The following is an 18,604-nucleotide window of genomic DNA, read 5'->3' as shown; positions in this document are numbered from 1 at the left end:
TGCCCTTACCTCTCTCCTTCCTCCTCTCACTTCTCATCTCTATTTTCCATACTTTTACTTTTACATTGTGATGGGTAATGACATTTACACTCCTTTCTGAGCTTTGGCTATAGGTTTAACTTAAAAAATCCAAAAACAATAAATCATGCTTACATTCTAACAACCGTATAAATATTGTTCTCTGCAGAGAAAAGGAAGGGGTTGTGATTACATTTCCTTCATTGCTGCTTCAGTATCATACCTTTGCTACTCAGCGGAGAATGTTCAGATGGAATCTCTTTCCTACCTTCTACCATTTGCTTGAAATAATGTCACACAGGACTTTATATGTGTACTATATCTTCTTTGTTCACCTCTATGTTTTTCCTGAAATTTCTAAATGCCTTCCTTTTTTTGCTTCTTTGGGGAGAAAATCTATACCTTCTTCACCATATCTCTAATATCTAGTATAACCAGGTTCTTATCCATGTTGTCTATTGCCTGGATTAATAAGGCTTTTTTCAAAACCCATAAAACACCTTAAGCAGGTTGAAGATGAGAGGGACCTTGAGTTTCCCAAGACAAAATTTTGTCCCAAATTCTCTCACTTTTTAAAATACGTTTAATCTCTCAATATATTTAGTATGTTGGCAACTACAAGAATTTTTGTTTTGGTAACAAAAAATATTGCTGGTATTAATGTGTTCACATTAAGTTTTTTCTCTTATCATCTTAACCTCTTTCCTTCGTTCCCCATTACAATTTCTGGCATATGCACAGAATCATAGTGCCAGGTATAGGCAAGCAATTCTCAAGTATAGAAAAACAAAAAGAAGAGTGTCTTGGCTGCCAATGCTTGTGAGAATGAAAACAAAATACACATTATTTTAGGGAGTGGAGATTACACGGCTCATTGGCATCTGACCTTGTTATTCCTGCCAAGGGATTCCACTGAGAAGAGAATATTATGTTGCACTTGGGTGGACCTGTGTCAATGCCACTCCAAAAACTAAGGTCCTGGTACCCTGTATTGACACTCAAAAATTAACAAAACAGCTACTGGGAAAGAGGTTTCGGATGGGAGCAAGAGAGCTAAAGTCTTCAAGCTGTGAGTTGCTTCGATTATTAATTGTTTACTGGCCATCACTAAAATATCACAGAAATGGTTCACATTTGGCTTTTAAGAAACCAAGTCTATCTCCAGGTGGCTCCCTCAGTCCATTCTTTCTCCAGAAGTTCTCTATTTTATCTTGTTCCAAATCTGCTGCGTGACTTACCTTCCACTTCCCCACCAGAGGCAGCAATTTTAGAGAGGTGTAGATACGTTGTTCCAACTACATCATTTTTAGTAAGACGGTCCCTGTATAAAAGAACAGGTTAAGGCCTCCACCTATGACAACGTGTCTGCATTTCAATAATAAAAAAGGTAGAGCTGGAAAATACCCCAGACCTCAGAACTCATCATGTCCAGTGGGCCTCTCAAGTTTTACTGTACTGAAGAAGCACCTGGAAAACTCCCCACTCTTATCTCCTGCCCAAGCTTCTGATTCAGTAAGCCTGGGATGGGCGCCAAGAGTCTGCATTTATAACAAGTATATCCCAGTTGAATCTGATACAGAGGGTCCTCCAACCACCCTGTAGAAACACTGATCTAGTCAGGTAATTCATTCTGCAGTTATGAAACTGCTATTTTACAGAGAGGTCAAGGGATTTGCCTATGGCCACAGTCAATACCATTGTCATGAAATGAATTAATCAATTATAGGCACATTACATGATGAGTATAATATAATCAATCACCTTACACAAAATAGGTGTATAGATCTTATTTGACCATGTTCATTTTAATTATTATGATGGCCTAACAATTATAATAAGCTATTTTTAAAGGTTCCACTGCAAGGAGAAAAATTCCCCTCTAATTCAATTCCCATATTGATTGAGCACCAACCAGGTGATAGATGCTATTTCTCTGAGTGTAGTTGCTTACCTAGAATCTAAATCTTACCTATATTGTGGGGACACATTTGCCTGCTACAAGTATATACAACTTTGCGTATCCTTCTGGGGGTACCTTAGACAGCCTGTGAGCCTGGACCATAAAATGGTCTCAGACTGGGCGCATACTGCTAAAAATGAACATTCTCTCTGCTTCATTCCTCTTCATTCCATCTAGTGGCATGCCCACTTGAAGTCCAAGGCCCCATACGAGGGAGCAAAGGTTCAGTATTTTGGGGAAGGATTTAGCAAAGTATATTAGGTTATAGAAAGTGACTAATTAAACATAATTTGCATAAGAAAAACTTATTATTTATGGGTACTAAATCACATGCATGGAGTTTGAATCTTTTCTGTCCATCCAGATAATATCGTCTAGACTATAATTAAAGAATCCTTATCTTTCCCTCAATTGTGCAAATACCTTACAGGATACGTAACCTAAGATCTGGATCCAAGGATTCCCCAGTTAAACTGCGTCTCTCTGTGCAGCCTAAGCTACATTATTGGTTTGGGGAAAACAGACTAGGTCAGAAAAAACACACACACACCCATTTGTAGTGATTACAGGTAACTCTGGGATGGCTCAATCTGCAGAGCCCATAGGCCAGAGTGGTCACTTGAGCTATGTAGGTTCCAGACCCACTCCTGAGGGTTCCTGAGGGCACTGGAGCACATTCTGTAGGTGGCCTGAGGGTCCCACCTGCCTTAAAACTAGCTCACACTCATTGGAAAGGGGCAATTTGTCCTCAGACCTCAACTATGGCCCTCAATTAATTGTGATGTGGTCCTTGGACAAAATGAGATCCACTCCTCTGCTCCCCACATGCCTGATGCCATTGTACTGATAAGGTACTAGCAGGAAAGTTAAATACATTTGGCCAAAGGAGATATGGTGGAGACAGCCAGACAGGCTGGGAGCCCAAATGGGTCTCTTTCCAAATGACTGTGAGAAGCTACCTAACTGTCTGAGCCTTAGTTTCTTCCCTATAAAATGAAGCTAATAGCAGTCTCTACTCCATACGGTTACTCTAAAGACTACATGGGATACTGTACGTAAGATACTTGGCACAGTGCCAGGCACTTGGTAGTACTCAAAAAAATGGTAACTAACATGATAAATTATGATGATGATGATGGTGGCGGTGACGATATTTGCCGTGTTTCCATTCTCAGAGAACTAAGGGCTGCCAGGTAATGCTCCATTCAACTAGAACCTTCCAAGAATGGTCTCATTAGGGCCAATCAGTACTATGAGGCTGATCTAGTAAAAATTCTGATGGACCATTATAATGAATTCCTTTGCCTTCAGTTAGGTAGCTTCATTCACTTTCCTTTCTAGCAATACCAAAGAATCGTTCTCATAATGTTTTGATGATTCTTCCTAAGAAATAGACTTTGCTCTATTTCTGAAGTCTATTTTGGACAGCCTGGTGATATTTAAATCCTTGATTTGTTATCTTGGGGCATTACAGATCATTTTCCCCTTCTTTTATTTATGAGGAGTTGAACCAAAATATCCAAAGCTTTTCTGCAATAACATTGTTATTAAATGTTTCTAAAAATTTTTTAGAAAACACCCAATCCCAAGAGCAGTTTATCCCCTTCCTTTGGAAGGAAAGCAAATATACTGGAAAATTAGACCATCTAGAATAATGTTTTACAATATCTAAATGTTTAATTCTTTAATGTTTAATTAGACATATGTCTATTTTTAACTCACCAGTCATATATCGTTAGTTTTATTTTTTCACATACAGAAGGAAACTGTAAAAATGAAACAGCGAAAAAGTAGTTATTTCTCTATTTATCCAGTAACTATTAAAGTAAATACTCTCATTTTTTCTAAAAGAAAAGAAAGCCAAACCTTGATCTGAAGATTGACGACCTGATTCCACTCTGGGTTTGCATTTTTCTCGATTATATTTGTGCAAACCTGCAAAATCACCAAAGCAAAACAGTAGGTTTTCAACTTTCTAATGTTTAACAGTTTATAATATATGTGTGCTAGATTATGACTCTGGTAGTTTACTTATTAGTTACATACTTAGTAACTTTATTAAACCATATTTTTCTTGCTAATGATTTGGTAAAATACGACATGAGTTTAATACTGATCTTTCCTTCTTCTATGTGCTAAAAGCTTATTTTTAATAATTTCTTCATTAGTTTTCCAATTGTCAGATTTCTAACATTAATGTAATGAAGCAAGAGTTAAGGTTTATGAGCATTTAGTGTATACTGTTTGATAAGCATCTCATCATTAACACACCCAAACAGATCTTTTGAACCCACCCACCAGCCTCCTCGCCCCTCTACCCCAAATCTGCTCCTGTTCCAGTCTTTCCATCGCTGTTCGCCCAGTTGCTCAAGGTCGGAACCAGAGTCAGCCGTAACATCTCTCCCCATCGCATGCCTCACCCAGTGCATTAGCAAATGCTGACACTTCCATCTTCAAGCAGATGCTGAAACGTTTCTCCCCCAGACACCTGCAGTTGGCTCCTATCTGGATCCCCACTGCCTCTCTTGCCTCCTGACTTTTATGTCACTCCTCTGTGTAGCATCTTCAGTGAGCCCTCAAAGGACACATAAAGTAAAGTCCAGATCCCTACCTGGCTGATGAAGCCCTACCTGTCCCAACACCGCTTCTCTCTGACCGCATCTCTTAGTTTTCCCCGGCTTGCCCCACCGCGGCCACATGGGTATTCCTTTGCTGCAAGTGTGTTTCCTCCTTGGGGCCTTTCCATTGCACGCCTCCCTGCCTGCAAGCCCCTGCTCCCCAGATGTCCGTAAATCCAGGCCTTTGCTCAAATGTCACTTCCTCAAAGTTGCCCCACCTGATATGATAACCTTGCTAAATACCCCTCCCTACACCAATCACTGCATAATACTTAGCCCCACCTGAAATTATTCAATTACTTATTTGCTTATTTCTTGTCTGTCTCTACTATTCCAAAGTAAGCTCTGTGAGAGCAATGGCTGTTCCATGTGTTCATTTCTGTATCCCAGCAGATGGGACAGAATCTGGTACTCAGTAGGCATACAATAATTACTTCTCAAATTAATTAATCCTCTCAACAATCCTATGAGATTATTACCATCTCCATTTTCAGGAAATTAAAAGTCAGAGGGGTAAAGGATTTGCCTACCTATGGAGTAGGGTGAAGCCTGAATTGAAATCAGGCCTCATTTTGCCCCAGAGCTGAAGGCTTTTCTACCATACTCCACTGACTCTTTTAGAAAAAAAACACCCAGTCATGAGTGTGCATAGTTTTCCAAATCTTGCTTTCACAAAAACATGGTTCAAACACATAGAAGATGCTAGTTCTTCATGCCTGTAACTGTCCACGATGTTGTTGCTTTTCTGCTATGGAATCTCACTCTCCAATCAATCTTTGACAATGTCAGTAGGTTAAAGTTATCCCTACTCCTAGATTTTTTCAGAGGAGCGGGGTGGCAGGAGGGAGCAGCTGGGCGGTGGGGGTCTACACTCTACAACATCTACCAGGGATGCTTGCGGCTGGCTAGGGAGCTTGCCCCAGATTAATATAATGCTTGGACCTGAAAAATAATTCCAAAAATTCAGTGGTAGCTTTCGCTATTCTAATCTTTCAAAAGATTGAATTTTCTAATTTGAGCTCTGCATACTTTCCACTCCAAAATAAACCTGTGGAGAAGTCTGGCATGCTCAGACTCAGATAATCTGTGTTCCTGCAGAGGGCCCAGCTCATCAGGGGGCTGTTTTAAAAAACAGTAAGCAGGAATTTGCTCCAAGGAAAGCACAGTGTTTGAAATATTTATTCCTAGAGGCATCTGCATTTAGATCATGTACAAACCTTTTTTCCAGCAAAGGAAACTTCTACAAAAGGATCCACAAGGTTTTTCTTATCTGCATTGCCTCCAAATATTTCCTTCACTGTCTGTGAGAAGGCATCATCCACTGGAAAATAACACATCACACAGCAGAAATTAAATTTGATTCTCTTAAAAGAGGGGAAATTATTCAGCAAAATTTAAAAATTTCTCTTATACGTAAAAATAGTTGCAACAAGAATTATTCCCCTGGGTGGCAAGAACTAGTAGCAGATATTCTTTTTGTCTTAGTTGAAAGAAAAAGAAAATGTTTTCTCCACAAAATTTTAAAATCAACAGGAGCACCTTGAAAAATAAGTTGATAAATTATTATGTCGAGATTCAATCATTTATTGAGGGAAAAAAATTAGAATAAAGTTCATTTAGTCAGGGTAAGAGGCAATTCTCAAACTCAGGTGTAGTTTCAATTTGGAAAAGATGCTTTAGGTCGCAACAATATAGGTCTAGGCTACCTTTTGCAGAAAATTCAAGAAAACTAGGCATAATCCTAAATAACACATTCATCAACTATGATCTATTTCAACAAACTCAAAAGTGAATAGAAATCAAACAGGTCCATGTAGGAAGTATAATGTAAAGTTTAATTTATTTACTTCATTTGAGATATTTCTGAGGGAAAGATAGTATGGGGAGGCATTACAGGGTCTTAAAAAGGGGGGAAGAGGCCAGGTGCAGTGGCTCATACCTGTAATCCTAGCACTTTGGGAGGCCAAAGTTGGAGGCTCACTTGAGCTTAGGAGTTCGACACCAGCCTGAGCAAGAGTGAGACCCCATCTCTATTAAAAATAGAAAAATTAGCTGGATGCAGTGGCTCATGCCTGTAGTCCCAGCTACTGGGTGGCTGAGGCAGGAAGATTGTTTGAGCCCAGGAGTTTGAGGCTGCAGTGAGCTATGATGACACCACTGCACTCTAGTCTGGGCAACAGAATAAGACTCTGTCTCAAAAAAAAAAAAAAGGTGGGGTGGGGAGGAGAGTTCCCAGGAGAAGTAGCAAACCCTGAAGAGACCCCTGGTCTATATAGTGGGCGCTACCTCCTGTGGACTTGGAGAAGGGTTCTGTGTCTCAGAGCCCAGCAGGAAGCAGGCAGACTCGACAAGGCAGAAAAGATGTCAGCAGTGACAGAGGAGGAACTGGACTAGTGCCTGGGAATGGAATCACTATAAGCGATTCTCTGAAATGTATCTCGTAACACAACTGCAGTAGACTTCTAGTCATTGGGACTTTACCACTCTTTGCTCAGCAATTTTTAACAGTCAGCAAACACATTTATTTGAAAATAAAAGTTCACATTTTAATTTGAGATGAAAGAGATTGGAAGTGCTGACTGCTCGTTTCTCGTTAGCATTCTCTAGAATAAGGTGCAAGTATAGGACACTGGCGGAAGATGAACAAGAGCAGAATGGGCCAAAGGCAGGTGCACAATAGGAACATGGATCAGCAACCAGCTGGCTGTGCCGTAAACATGCTCAGGTAGCTTTCGGTGGAGAGAGAATGAATGAAGACAATTCCATGAAAAACACATGGTAGGAAAGCACATAGTATGGAACACCAATGCTATTCAGAGTATGAATTTAACACATCTCATCACGCAGACAACTGATAATCCCAGGGCAAGATTAAATCCGTACGTACTCTGGGGGATATCTTCAGCTCGGTAGATTTTCAGTAAGAAGGTCACCCACCGGAGGGCGATGCCAGCAGGGAGTAACAAATTACTCTCCACGTCATCGCAGTCACCATCGCGGTCTTGTTTGTCAGGCTGTTGGGGACACATGATTAAAACTATACACATAGAAAAGCAGCACTTGGAGAAAGCCAAATTAGTGCTTATAAAATGAAACCAATCAGAACTGTTTCCATTAGGATTTCCTGTGTTTGGGGCTTAAGAGTTCAGCCACCAGTTTTCCTTCAACCTCAAAACTGCTCTACAAAAATCAATGCTCATAGGTTTCTGTGTCCTTTTGTAATTTGATGAGCACCAAATAGTACAGTGCGTGTGTGTTCCTGATGCTTGTCCAAATCTCGCTGGCCACTCACTATTCTCCAGTTTGCTGCCCGGTTTCCCAGAATAACTACTAGCCATTTAGGTAGCAATGCCTGACTCTTCAGTCAAGCCCAGCTCTGTAGATAAAATCAGTCTTTATAAATGAGGCAAGGAAGTTGGAAAAACACACAAATTTTTTCTGAATTGAATGCTCGCGCATGGACACCAGGAAGGAGTCTAGGTGAGCTACAATGGTAATTCCATGATGAAGACTTCCCTGATCATGCCATGAATTACAAGCTGTGCTCCATTTCACAGTTCCTGGGACCCATACGCTTAATTTGTGGTCTTCTTTTTTAGTGAAAAGGGTAAAAGGTAGAGAATTTAGGGACTCACGGGAGGCTCATCTCCAGTTCCCAGGACAAACATGCTGACTTTCATGTAGCCTTTAGCACCTGAGCCGGTATCTTCTGGGTCATGGAGAAGAAGCCATTTTCTCAGGACAGCATGACCTAAAATAAAGAAGGAGTAAAAAGACAGGGACACTCTAAATAAATGCTGACAGGTCTGTAATTTCATCTGCTGTAAGATAAACAAGCATTTTCTTGGGAGCCTCATGGTGCACACCAAAGTCCCCAGAGGAGTCTCCATGTTAATGTCCTCGGTTCTGCACTCCCCCCTCCCGCCGCCCCCCGCCATCCTGTCCTCGTGTGACTCAAACAAGACTCTCTAAGCTGGATCAACTAATTTCATAAACTGGTCTTGATAAGATCAAAATATCCTCACAAACATAGAAATCACCTACTTATGAGTGTTAAGATTAAAAAAATTAGACATCCACACTAAGCTACTGTTATTAATATTTATTCCCACTAAGTATCCTCCCCTCTCCCCATCAAAAAAATCAAATTTTTTAATTTCTTTGACTTTAATTCCTTGACTCCTGTTCCCCCCTCCCCAAATTGTATTGGCTGCTAGAATCTTCTTCAGTGTCACAAGGCATGAACTTAAGACTTCAAGTGGATGGAGAGAACATTACTTACCAGGTTCATCATAAACAAATCCAACATCAATCTGGGAAAAAATAATTTAAAGTAGTTTGAGTAAATTTTAAAATCAGTCTAGTCACTAATAAAGAAACCGTCATGATTATATTTAAACATAATGCTCTTGACTAGACTTAAATTTCCTTCTGACCCAACATTTCCATCTTACCCTCTGCGTCCCCAGTGTCTTATCTGATGTGTGGCACGTAGAAGACCCTCAATAAATCACTACTGAATGAATGAACTAGTCTTAGAGCTGGAAGGGACCATGGAAATAGGGTGACCAACATGTTCTAGTTTGCCAGAGACTTTCCCAGTTCTAGTACTGGAAGTACCAGGCAAACTGGGACCATTGGTCATCATACAGAAATTCACCTGGCCCAACTTTCTGTCCAATCTTCCTCCCCTTCTTCCTCCAGTTAATGCTAATATTAATATAACCATTGACTGCACAGTTCAATGTGTCAGGTGCTGTGCTAGGTACTTACATATACTATCTCATTTAATCTTCACAATGACCCCATCTCACAGATGAAGATTAGAGAGGTTAAGTGAGTTCCCCTGGGACATGTGGCTCATTGGTGGCAGACAGGATATGAACACAAGTCTGCCTGACCTAGGACTTCTAGTGACTGGGTCCTTCCTTTGGGAAGCAGCGTATTCCAGGTAGAGCTGTTGGAAAGAAGCCAACCAAGTATTTGTCTTTTAATTTCAGTGAATGTTTCTTAGAAAAGCACCCTGAATCTCTTGCTGGTTTGGCTTGCCTTTCACACTCCAGACTTATAATTGGCTTTGTATTAATAGATGGAGCTCTGGGGCCACTGGTAAGTGGAGCTGGATGGTGGGCTTCTTGCCATACAAGTGGATTTTCTTCCAGTCACAGATGGAAATCTGGCAGGGCCCTGATGTGGCAGCTTCGGGGCATCTTGCTTTGGGGCACTGCTAAGTGTTGGACTTTAGAAGTCGGCAAGCCCCAGGCAGCCCTCGGCAAGGATCATGGTGTTGATCTCTTACAGGTGACCCTAAGACGTCACCAAGACGGATACTCAGGAATCAGATTTCCTCTTACGAAAGTTCTCATCTTAATGTATGTTGAATGAAGCAGACTGTTGTCACCTACCTTAAATTCCCCCATCAGACAATCTGCCCGCAAAGAGTGGGAATTATAAACCTGGAAGGAAGAAGAGGAGTGACAAGGTGACCGGCGCTGGCTGGCAGTGAGTGCGCGGCGCCTTCCAACCCTCCGAGCCTTACCCGGATGCTGATGATCTCATCCATCAGCTCAGAGGGGGTCGTGTTGACGTTGTAGAAAAACAACTGTCAAAACAACAGGGAAAATGTTTCAGTGTTAGCAGGGGATTCAGCTTTAATTGGATCCGATGATATACTTTTGGGGACCCTCCTAAAAAATACAAAACACAAATTCAAAATTAGGTTTAACCATGTGAACACATTGCAGGGCTTTAGAAAAGGCCCTGAAGTTGAAGCTTTATGGTAAACCCACTCCCACATGTTGGAAAAAGGAAAAAGGAGTAACAAATATAGCATTTATTTAACTAAATAAAATTGTTTATTTGGGACTAGGTATCTAAAAGCTAAATGAAGTAAAGATCCAAGGCTAATTCATGTTGCAACTCTTACTAAAATAGGCACTTAGGGCTGGCATGACCTAAGGTGTTTGTTTAATTCTGTAACATTTTTAGCTCTATCGTTTGTGTCTAGTGACTCTAATCTTACTCTTTCTAAGAAAACATCTTCAAAGATAACTTTGCCCATTAGATTATGTTAGTGCCTCAGCAGAGTCAGGATTGATCACATTTTAACTTGTTTTAACAACTAATTTTAAGAAGGTTGATTCTTGAGAGATGAATATTAGGTATATAGAGGTTGTATCATGTCAGGTCAATAAACATTAATCCTAAAAAAATATTGAGCATTTATTCAAACTGAGACTTTTTTCTCCAACTTTTAACTTAGAAATATCTCAAGTCTACAGGAAAGTTGAAAGAATGGTAAGATAAATACCACTTTTCAACTATGTTCACCAATTGTTACCATTTTGGGACATTTGCTTTATCCTTCTCTTTTTTTGACTGAACTATTTGTAAGAAAGTTCTAGATTTCATGACACTTCACTCCTTCAAAATATATTGACATGCATCTCCTAAGAGCAAAGACATCTTCTTATATAATCATAATACTATTATCATATCCAAGAAATTTAACATGTAACAGAGTCAATTTTCAAACTTCTCCAAATGTCCTCCTCCCAAAAATTCTTTTTAGCTGTAAAAATAATCCAGGATCCATGCAAGGATCATACATTGCATTTGGTTGTTGTGTCTCTTCGGTTTCCTTTTATCTAGAACAATTTATTTGTTTCTGATTTCTTTCTACAGAGACCAGTTGCTTCGTAGACTACCCACAGTCTGGATTTGTGTGAACATTTCCCCATTGTTGGAAGCAACTTGATCATTTAACAAGACATGGCACAGGTGATATTGATTACTTCCATTCTATCACATCAGGGCACCATGTCATTTTTGTCTCATTATTGGTGATACCAAGTTTAATTGCTTGGTTAAGAAGATCTACATAAACCAAGAATTTTTTAGTAAAATTCTTTTACTGATTTACAAACTAGTCTGTTTGGAGGACTAGTTATTTGTTTCTTCCCTTTTGCCAAGAAATCTAATCCCCCAAAAATTCATTAAAATGGAAAAATTCTGAGCAAGGCTGAGATTCTTGCTGGGCTCTTCAGAGAGCCGTAGAGTAAACAGGATGCCTGCAGTATAAGTGCCTAGATAGGTCTTACTCGGGCCCACGCCAGCCGGCACCCTGCCCTCCCTCTGACCCGGTCTTGCCCTCCTACGTGAATCTCTCCCAGCCTTCTCTGAAGTCCATTCCAAGTGCCCCATCCCCGTGCGACCCTGACCTCTTGAGAGAGCGTTTGTACTACTGTACTTGGCAACCTGCTGTTGTCTGTGATTCTTCTTAGAAGGGAAGTCTGAGGGGAGAAGAGAAGGGGGCCTTCTGGGAAGCTAGGGGCCAGCTTGCACCAAGGGGAAGAAACACAAACATTGGGCAGAAGAAACCGGTTTATTGTGTGAATAGAGAAGTAAAACAAAAGAAAAGCTGGAGTCAGGATTAGAGGCTGTAGGGAATGAAGAGGAACTGTCATAAGAAAGACCTGGGCCCACAGGCCAGGGGAATCTCAGAAATGTGTCTCCTCAGCCCAGTAAAAGGCTGTCGAGGTATTAAGTATTTTTGAGGAGTGCTATAAAAGAAGTCAAGAGAAGCAGGCCACATTCTCAGTATGGGGGCCAAAAAAACCCGGTTTGCTCATAATTACTTTCCTTTAAGACATATTATTTTTATAGCCAAGTAAGTTTTGACATCTCAAAAAAACTGCATTACTTAGTCACATGAAGTTGTCCGTCAGGGACATCCTGCTAATTAGCAGAAGCAAAGGTAGATACAAATGACGTCACGGACTCTATCATTGAGAAGTTTTTGCTAAAACAGCAGAAAGAGACCAGCATCTCTGAGAACCAGTGACAAAGCCGACCAGGTGATTTGAACACCCAGTGGTTCGTAACTTTGTCTGTTGAACACTGGAAATCCCTGCTGCCTTTAGCAGTTAGGTTTGCGCGTTTCCCTCCCCGACAGGACCCACTGAGCAGGGACATGCATTCTCCACCCATTTACCTCATCAAAAAACGGATTGTTCCCTCTCTTGATTCTCGTTCGGTGTGTCTGGCCACAGACATGGACTTTGACCACAGGTCTTATGTTGTTGCCGCTTAACTGCCGGCCCTCAATCACTCTGACGCGGATCTGCAGGCACAGAAGGGGTATTGTCACTGCTCCTTTCCCTGCATATGGTGGAACAGAACCCTCAGGAGAACGATCGCTGGAACCAGGCCAGCACAGATTTGCAGTATACTGGAGCTCACAGACTGGGAGCGGCCACCTGTCATCATTCCCAAGATGGAAACTGGGGTTGGGTTGTTGTAGAAACCAAGGGTCGTGGTGGAGCTGCAATAGTTCAAAGCTGGCTTGGAAAGAGCAGGGCAGAGGTCACTGCTCAGACTCCAGCCACAGACCTGCTCTTCCTGCGCCTGACAGTGTACTAACTCACCCCATAGTCGTCTCCCAAGTATAAGGAAGCGCCCAGAGCTATGAAAAATGCAACATCTATGCTTCTATTCTTTGATTAGCTCTTTCCTGCCACCAAAGGAAAGGAAAGTTATAGTTTCATTTCTCTGAAGAATCTTCTCTGGCTTGACTAAACCCACTTCTGCACACAGAAGAAAGACAGAGAGGTCTTCTTATTGGGTTTGTGCATTGCCACCCCTTTTTGCTATTCCTTTACTAAAGGCATAGGTCCCTCCTAGCATCACTGCAGCTGCCTGAATGGTGGTTCAACAAAGATGGCGAGCGCCTGGGCTGTTTCTACCTGGAAGTCCTGGGGCTTGTTGGACAGCATCCGCCGGCTGCTTTTCACTCTGTTGAGCCTCCGAGCAAGCTGAGCTTCCGACACCGTCCCAGCTGGGCCCCTGGGCCCCGGGCCCCTGACTGGGCTGTCCAACCTGTCTTCATCACCTTCGTCTTCTTCCCCTTCTCCTAAAATATCAAAAAGGAAGCCGGTTAGAGAACACTCACATTTTCAGGAAACAGATGGGTTGCCTGCCATTATGTTTTAAGTGTTCCCAGGATGGCGGGGGAAAGAAACACTCTCGGTGACACTGACTTGGGACTTGCTGTGACTCAGATCGTTTCTTTAGGAAAACGTGTTCGTGGTGCATCAGGGCACTTGTTCAGGCTGGCTTCAAAGAGACCAAGAGAAGTCAGAGGTCACGGGGCTCGCGAGAGGAGACAGCAACCGTTGGACCCAGCCGGGAATCACCGGGTTCTGATCTCAGGACCCAGCCTGAGGTCAGGGAGACTTTCTGCAGTTAGGACAGAGAAATTAGGAAACGCCACAGGAAACCGGAGCCTTGCAAAAACACACTTCACTCTCACCCTTCCCACTCTTCTCTCTAGAGATCTGCTCATGAGATGTCTGTACTGTTTCTCTGCTTGAGCTACCTAATTCACAAGCCTCTCTCCACCCTCGTGGCAGATGAGAAACTCGCCTCATTTTCTTGCCAAGAAGACCAAGGTGGTCATCTTGCTCTCCCATCGTCCTCCTGGTTTGTCATTTCAACACGTTTCCTCATTCATCCCCTTAGCTTTCCCCTGCACCCATGGGAGGAGTTTTCCTGCTTAGCAGAGTGAATCCTCCGGCCTCCTGATGCTTTGAGGGCCCCAGCAAATGCGCACCTGTGCTCTCTCTGCTCTGTCTCTCTCTTTCTCTCACCTCCAGGGGTTTCTTCTCCACAGAGGCCTTTCCCCTGCCTTCAAGTATGTACAGATCTTTCTCTCCTTAAAAATTCTAAAACCAAAAATCAACTCTGCCGTCTTCCCTTTCTTTTATTCACAAACTCTTTGAAACTCACTGACAAACTTTAGCTTTTCTTTTCATAATAGTAATCTGTACTATATAATTTGAGAGCCCAGAAGACTAACCACCTTGTCTAGAAAATACCAGCATTTGTGTGGCCTACTTTTAGATTATGAAACTTCTCCTTTACAGTGCAAAATTATGCAAGAGATTTAATTTCCATATTCCATATGCAGTCACCTGTCAGTCACTCACACCCTGGTATGAATTAGTTCAATCAGATTACTCTGTAGCCCTGCTCTTGAAAGCTTGGGCTCTGGAGCCATGCTGCCTGGCTTCAAATCCCAGTTTCAAGCTATGTGAGTCTAAGTTTCTTAATTTCTCTAAACCTGTTTCCTCATTTGTAAAAAGGGGAAAATAATAGTATTTATAACAGGTTTACTGTAAAGATAAAATTAATCTACATGCAAAGCCTTTTAATGCAGTGCCTGGCACAGAGCAGCAGCCAATCAATTAACTTCTTTGTTTTAGTTTTGCTGAATGCTATGGTTTGGCTATGGTTTGTTTGGTCCTGCCAAGTCTGTTTTGAAATTTGATCCCCAGTGTTGGAGGTGGGGTCACGTGGGAAGTGTTTGGATCATGGGGGCAGATCCCTCATGAATGAATGGATGCCATTCTCACAGGAGTGAGTTCTCACTCTTACTTCCCACAAGAACCAGTGTTGAAAAGAGCCTGGCATCTTCTCCGCTTTCTCTCTTGGTGTCTCTGTCACCATGTGATTCCTGCACCTGCAGTTCCCCTTCACCTTCTGCTATGAGCGGAAGCAGCCTGAGGCCCTCACCAGAAGCAGATGCTGGTACCATGCTTCTCGGACAGCCTGCAGAACCATGATCCAAATAAATCTCTTTGCTTTATAAATTACCCAGCCTCGGGTATTCTTTAACAGTCACACAAAAATGGACTAAGACACCAACCAGTCAGTTTTGGTTAGTGTCTTAGTCTGTTTGGGCTGCTATAACAAAATACTTTAAACTGGGTGGCTTACAAACAACAGAATCTACTCCTCACAGTTCTGGAAGCTGGGAAGTCCAAGATCATGGCACTAGCAGGTTCGCTGTCTGGTGAGGTGTGCATGGCGCCTTCTCTCTGTGTCCGCACATGGTGGAAGGAGAGAAAGAGCTCGCTTGGGCCTTTTTCTATAAGGGCACTAATCCCATGCATGAGTCATCTGACCTCTTGACCTAATCACCTTCCAAAAAGCCCCACCACCTAATACCATCACTTTGGGGGTTAAGACTTCAACATATGAATTTTGGAGGGATACAACATTTAGACCATAGCAGTTGAGAGGAAAGGGCACACAGAACACTTCCTGGGAAGCAGCAATTGGGGTAGGGCGGGGTGGGACTAGGGCAGTCAGAGGGCAGCACGGTGGCAGGGGGCACAGAGTGAGGAAGAGGTAGCTGTGAGGAAGTAAAGGCCTCCCCAAAAGCACAGCTGCACAGTTTAGCCCAGGGAAGCCCTGCTCCTCCACCCCGTCCACTCATGCGTAGCCCGTCCTAACCTGGCTCCTGTCCTTCCAAGGCCAGGCCAGCCATGGCTTTTCCCTGCTAAGCTCAGCACGCTTTTCTGTGTCCTTGTCCCTGACCTTCCAGGGCAGTGGACACAGGCTCACACATACTTCTTTGGATTGTTGCAGCTGTCCTCCTCCTCCTCTGACTCAACTGAAAGGGGCGGCTTTGCAAAAGTAACAGGAAAATACCTAACCCATGATTTCCCCAGTAACGGTTACAGATCCATCCTATGAGTTCCCTCACTGACAGGCACCCTGCAGGAGTTCTGTTTTTCACAACTTCTGAAAAGAGCTGAATGGACGGAAAAGAGATGTAAATCTCTCTCTTTCAGAATTGTTTTTTTGAGAATCTGCTTTTACAGAGTTCCTGAGTAAACAGCAGGAGAACAAGCTCTCCCAGGGCCTCACCGTCTTTGTCAGGATACTGGGAAAACCCCCAGAGAACTCAAAGGTAAGGAGCAGCCACCTCTGTCCTCTGCCAGATGGTCTGGGTCTCTTCTTCCCTATTCTTGAAGAGGCTTCACAAGACGGGCTTCCCTCCTGCCTAGGAGAGGAGGACCTGGATCCAAGCTCTTACAGTGTCCTTCGTCCTACTCCCCAGCAGGTGAGTGCCTCTCCTTCCTCAAGCTGCAGATGCAATATGCCACCTCCCCTGGATGGAGTGAGTCCCACCCTGTCCTGCCACCACACTGTTCTTTCTAGTCCTCACCACAGGCTCTTACATCTACTTGTTAACCCATAGCCCTCCCCACCCCCAGACACTTCCCAGAGGCAGGGGCTTGCCCTTTTCCCCTTTGTATCTGCCCCCATACCGTGCAGAAATCCTGGTATCATAGCAGGGGGCTCATCAGTGTGGAATGAGTAAATAAATGGGTGGGGATGGTGACCCCTGAATGTCCCTTCAAGTTTGGCAAAGCTACGCTCCAGTTCTCAGGAAAGAGCATGCAGACAGCTAAAGGAGAGCTCCCCCAACCTCGGCGCCAGCCTCGGGGAAGCGCCGAGAGTCATTCCCCTGTCTTGGACTGAGCAATAAATGGGCAGGATAGCTTTCGGGTTTACTTCCGTCAACCATCCTGGGCCCAAGTGGGACTTCCTCCTTGCTGTGGATAGGCCTGTTCTCAGCTGCTGGTTGTTTATAGTGGCAAGCAGGAGCAAAAGGAGGGCTCAGTCCTGAGCTTGCTTCCTAATTCATTAGTGGTGCTGGACTCTGGGTAAGCTCTTGATGGATATTCTAGAGTCGGACTGCAGTAATGAAGAGCCTATTTCTTCTGCAAACACCTTCTGCTATTCAGACTTTAGGCTGAAGGGATGGCTCAGAGGCAACAGCCTAAGCCATGGTGACAGCCAGCATCTCTGCCTCGAAGCAGAAAGACAGTCGAGCAGGAAATCTCCCCTTTATGTGGCAGGAAGCTGCACAGGGTGAAACGATGCAATACTGAGTGTTCCACAAAGAATGACGGGGCCCCTAAGGCACTGCTGAACACACCCTTCTGCGCAAGATGTTTCATTACCAAAATGTTAGCAGTTGCGCTGGCACGTCCTGTCCAGGAGACCCATTAAGTTGGGAGCCGCTGACTGAATGGGAAGTTGCTGCTTGTATTAGCTTCCCAGGGCTGTCGTAACAAAGTACCAGAAACCGGGTGGCTTAAAACAATAGAAATTTATTCTCTGACAACTCCAAACCCTAGAAGACCAAAATCAAGCTGTTGGCAGGGACATACTCTCTTCCAAAGCCTCCAGGGAAAATTCCTTCCTGGCCTCTTCCTAGCTGGTGGCTCCTGGCAAGCCTTGGCTTGTAGCTACATCACTCCAATCTCTACGTCTGTGGTCACAGGCCCTTCTTCCCTGTGCATCTGTGTGTCCTCACCTCTTCTCATAAGGACACCAGTCATTGGATTTAGTGCCTGCCCTAATCCAGTATGACTAATTATATCTGCATCTTAACTAATTATATCTGCAAAGACCCTATTTCCAAATAAGTCACATTCTAAGGTTCCATGTAGACATGAATTTTCAAGGGCCACTATTCAACCCACCAGACAGCCCATCTTGTGTATCTTTCCAGTTTGCTCCATCTGTTCCTCCAGCCACACAGGCAGTCCCACTCTACTGACCACACCGCCTTTCCTGCCCCCACTTCCTTCGTGTCTTGCTTTTCTCCTAGTCCCTGTTAGGTTCTGGGATCTGAAATTGCAGTCGCTCCCTCAAAGGCCCCGCAATCCCTTCCCCTCTCTCACTTCACTGTACTTACCTGGTTTATCCACCTCTCCACTCACCCTACCTCTGCACCAGGTAGCTGAACTTGGCAGAGAAGACCCCACACCTTATTGGCTGGTCCCACTTTAATTTCAGAATGACAAACCGTGAGTGCACTCATCGGGCTGCCTGGCCATCCCACCACATTTCCGAGACATCAATTCCAAAGCTTTCCTGGATCCTAGTCTGAGATGGCCACTAATTAACCAACACGGGCAAATCACTTCACCTTTCTGAACTCCCAGCTATTGCGATCTTGCAACACCCTCTCTATCTTTCTCAGGGTCTGCTAATGACCTTGTTTCTTATTTCACTGATAAAACAGGCAATCAGAAGAGAATTTTCACATCCTTCCAACTCAAAGTCAACCACCTCCTACCTGCATCTGTTCTCTGCCTTGTCTCCCGCTACACTCGCTCCACTGCTGAACTGACTCTGCTTCCCAGCT

At 43.4% G+C, this 18,604-nt stretch overlaps 1 protein-coding gene across 5 annotated transcripts in view; it reads right to left on the bottom strand.

Moving 5' to 3' along the window:
- MYOF (myoferlin) overlaps positions 1 to 18,604 on the bottom strand; it is a 142,396-nt gene that overhangs the window by 72,378 nt on the left and 51,414 nt on the right. For 4 of the 5 annotated variants that reach the window (XM_045567794.1, XM_045567796.1, XM_045567795.1 and 1 more), the window contains exons 6-16: positions 13,341 to 13,507; positions 12,590 to 12,718; positions 10,136 to 10,198; positions 10,002 to 10,052; positions 8,879 to 8,909; positions 8,232 to 8,347; positions 7,484 to 7,610; positions 5,814 to 5,917; positions 3,845 to 3,913; positions 3,701 to 3,744; positions 1,257 to 1,339 (exon numbers count right to left, since the gene is read on the bottom strand). In XM_045567794.1, coding sequence (XP_045423750.1) covers positions 1,257 to 1,339; positions 3,701 to 3,744; positions 3,845 to 3,913; positions 5,814 to 5,917; positions 7,484 to 7,610; positions 8,232 to 8,347; positions 8,879 to 8,909; positions 10,002 to 10,052; positions 10,136 to 10,198; positions 12,590 to 12,718; positions 13,341 to 13,507 — 984 coding nt within the window. Of the gene's footprint in view, positions 1 to 1,256; positions 1,340 to 3,700; positions 3,745 to 3,844; positions 3,914 to 5,813; positions 5,918 to 7,483; positions 7,611 to 8,231; positions 8,348 to 8,878; positions 8,910 to 10,001; positions 10,053 to 10,135; positions 10,199 to 12,589; positions 12,719 to 13,340; positions 13,508 to 13,634; positions 13,813 to 18,604 lie in introns of those variants that run through there. The other variant, XM_045567799.1, reaches the window with a different exon arrangement.

Source organism: Lemur catta, chromosome 14, assembly GCF_020740605.2.
Source record: "Lemur catta isolate mLemCat1 chromosome 14, mLemCat1.pri, whole genome shotgun sequence".
Taxonomy (NCBI): domain Eukaryota; kingdom Metazoa; phylum Chordata; class Mammalia; order Primates; family Lemuridae; genus Lemur; species Lemur catta.
Note: the sequence above shows the minus strand (reverse complement) of the source record. Positions and strands in the feature narration are given on the sequence as shown.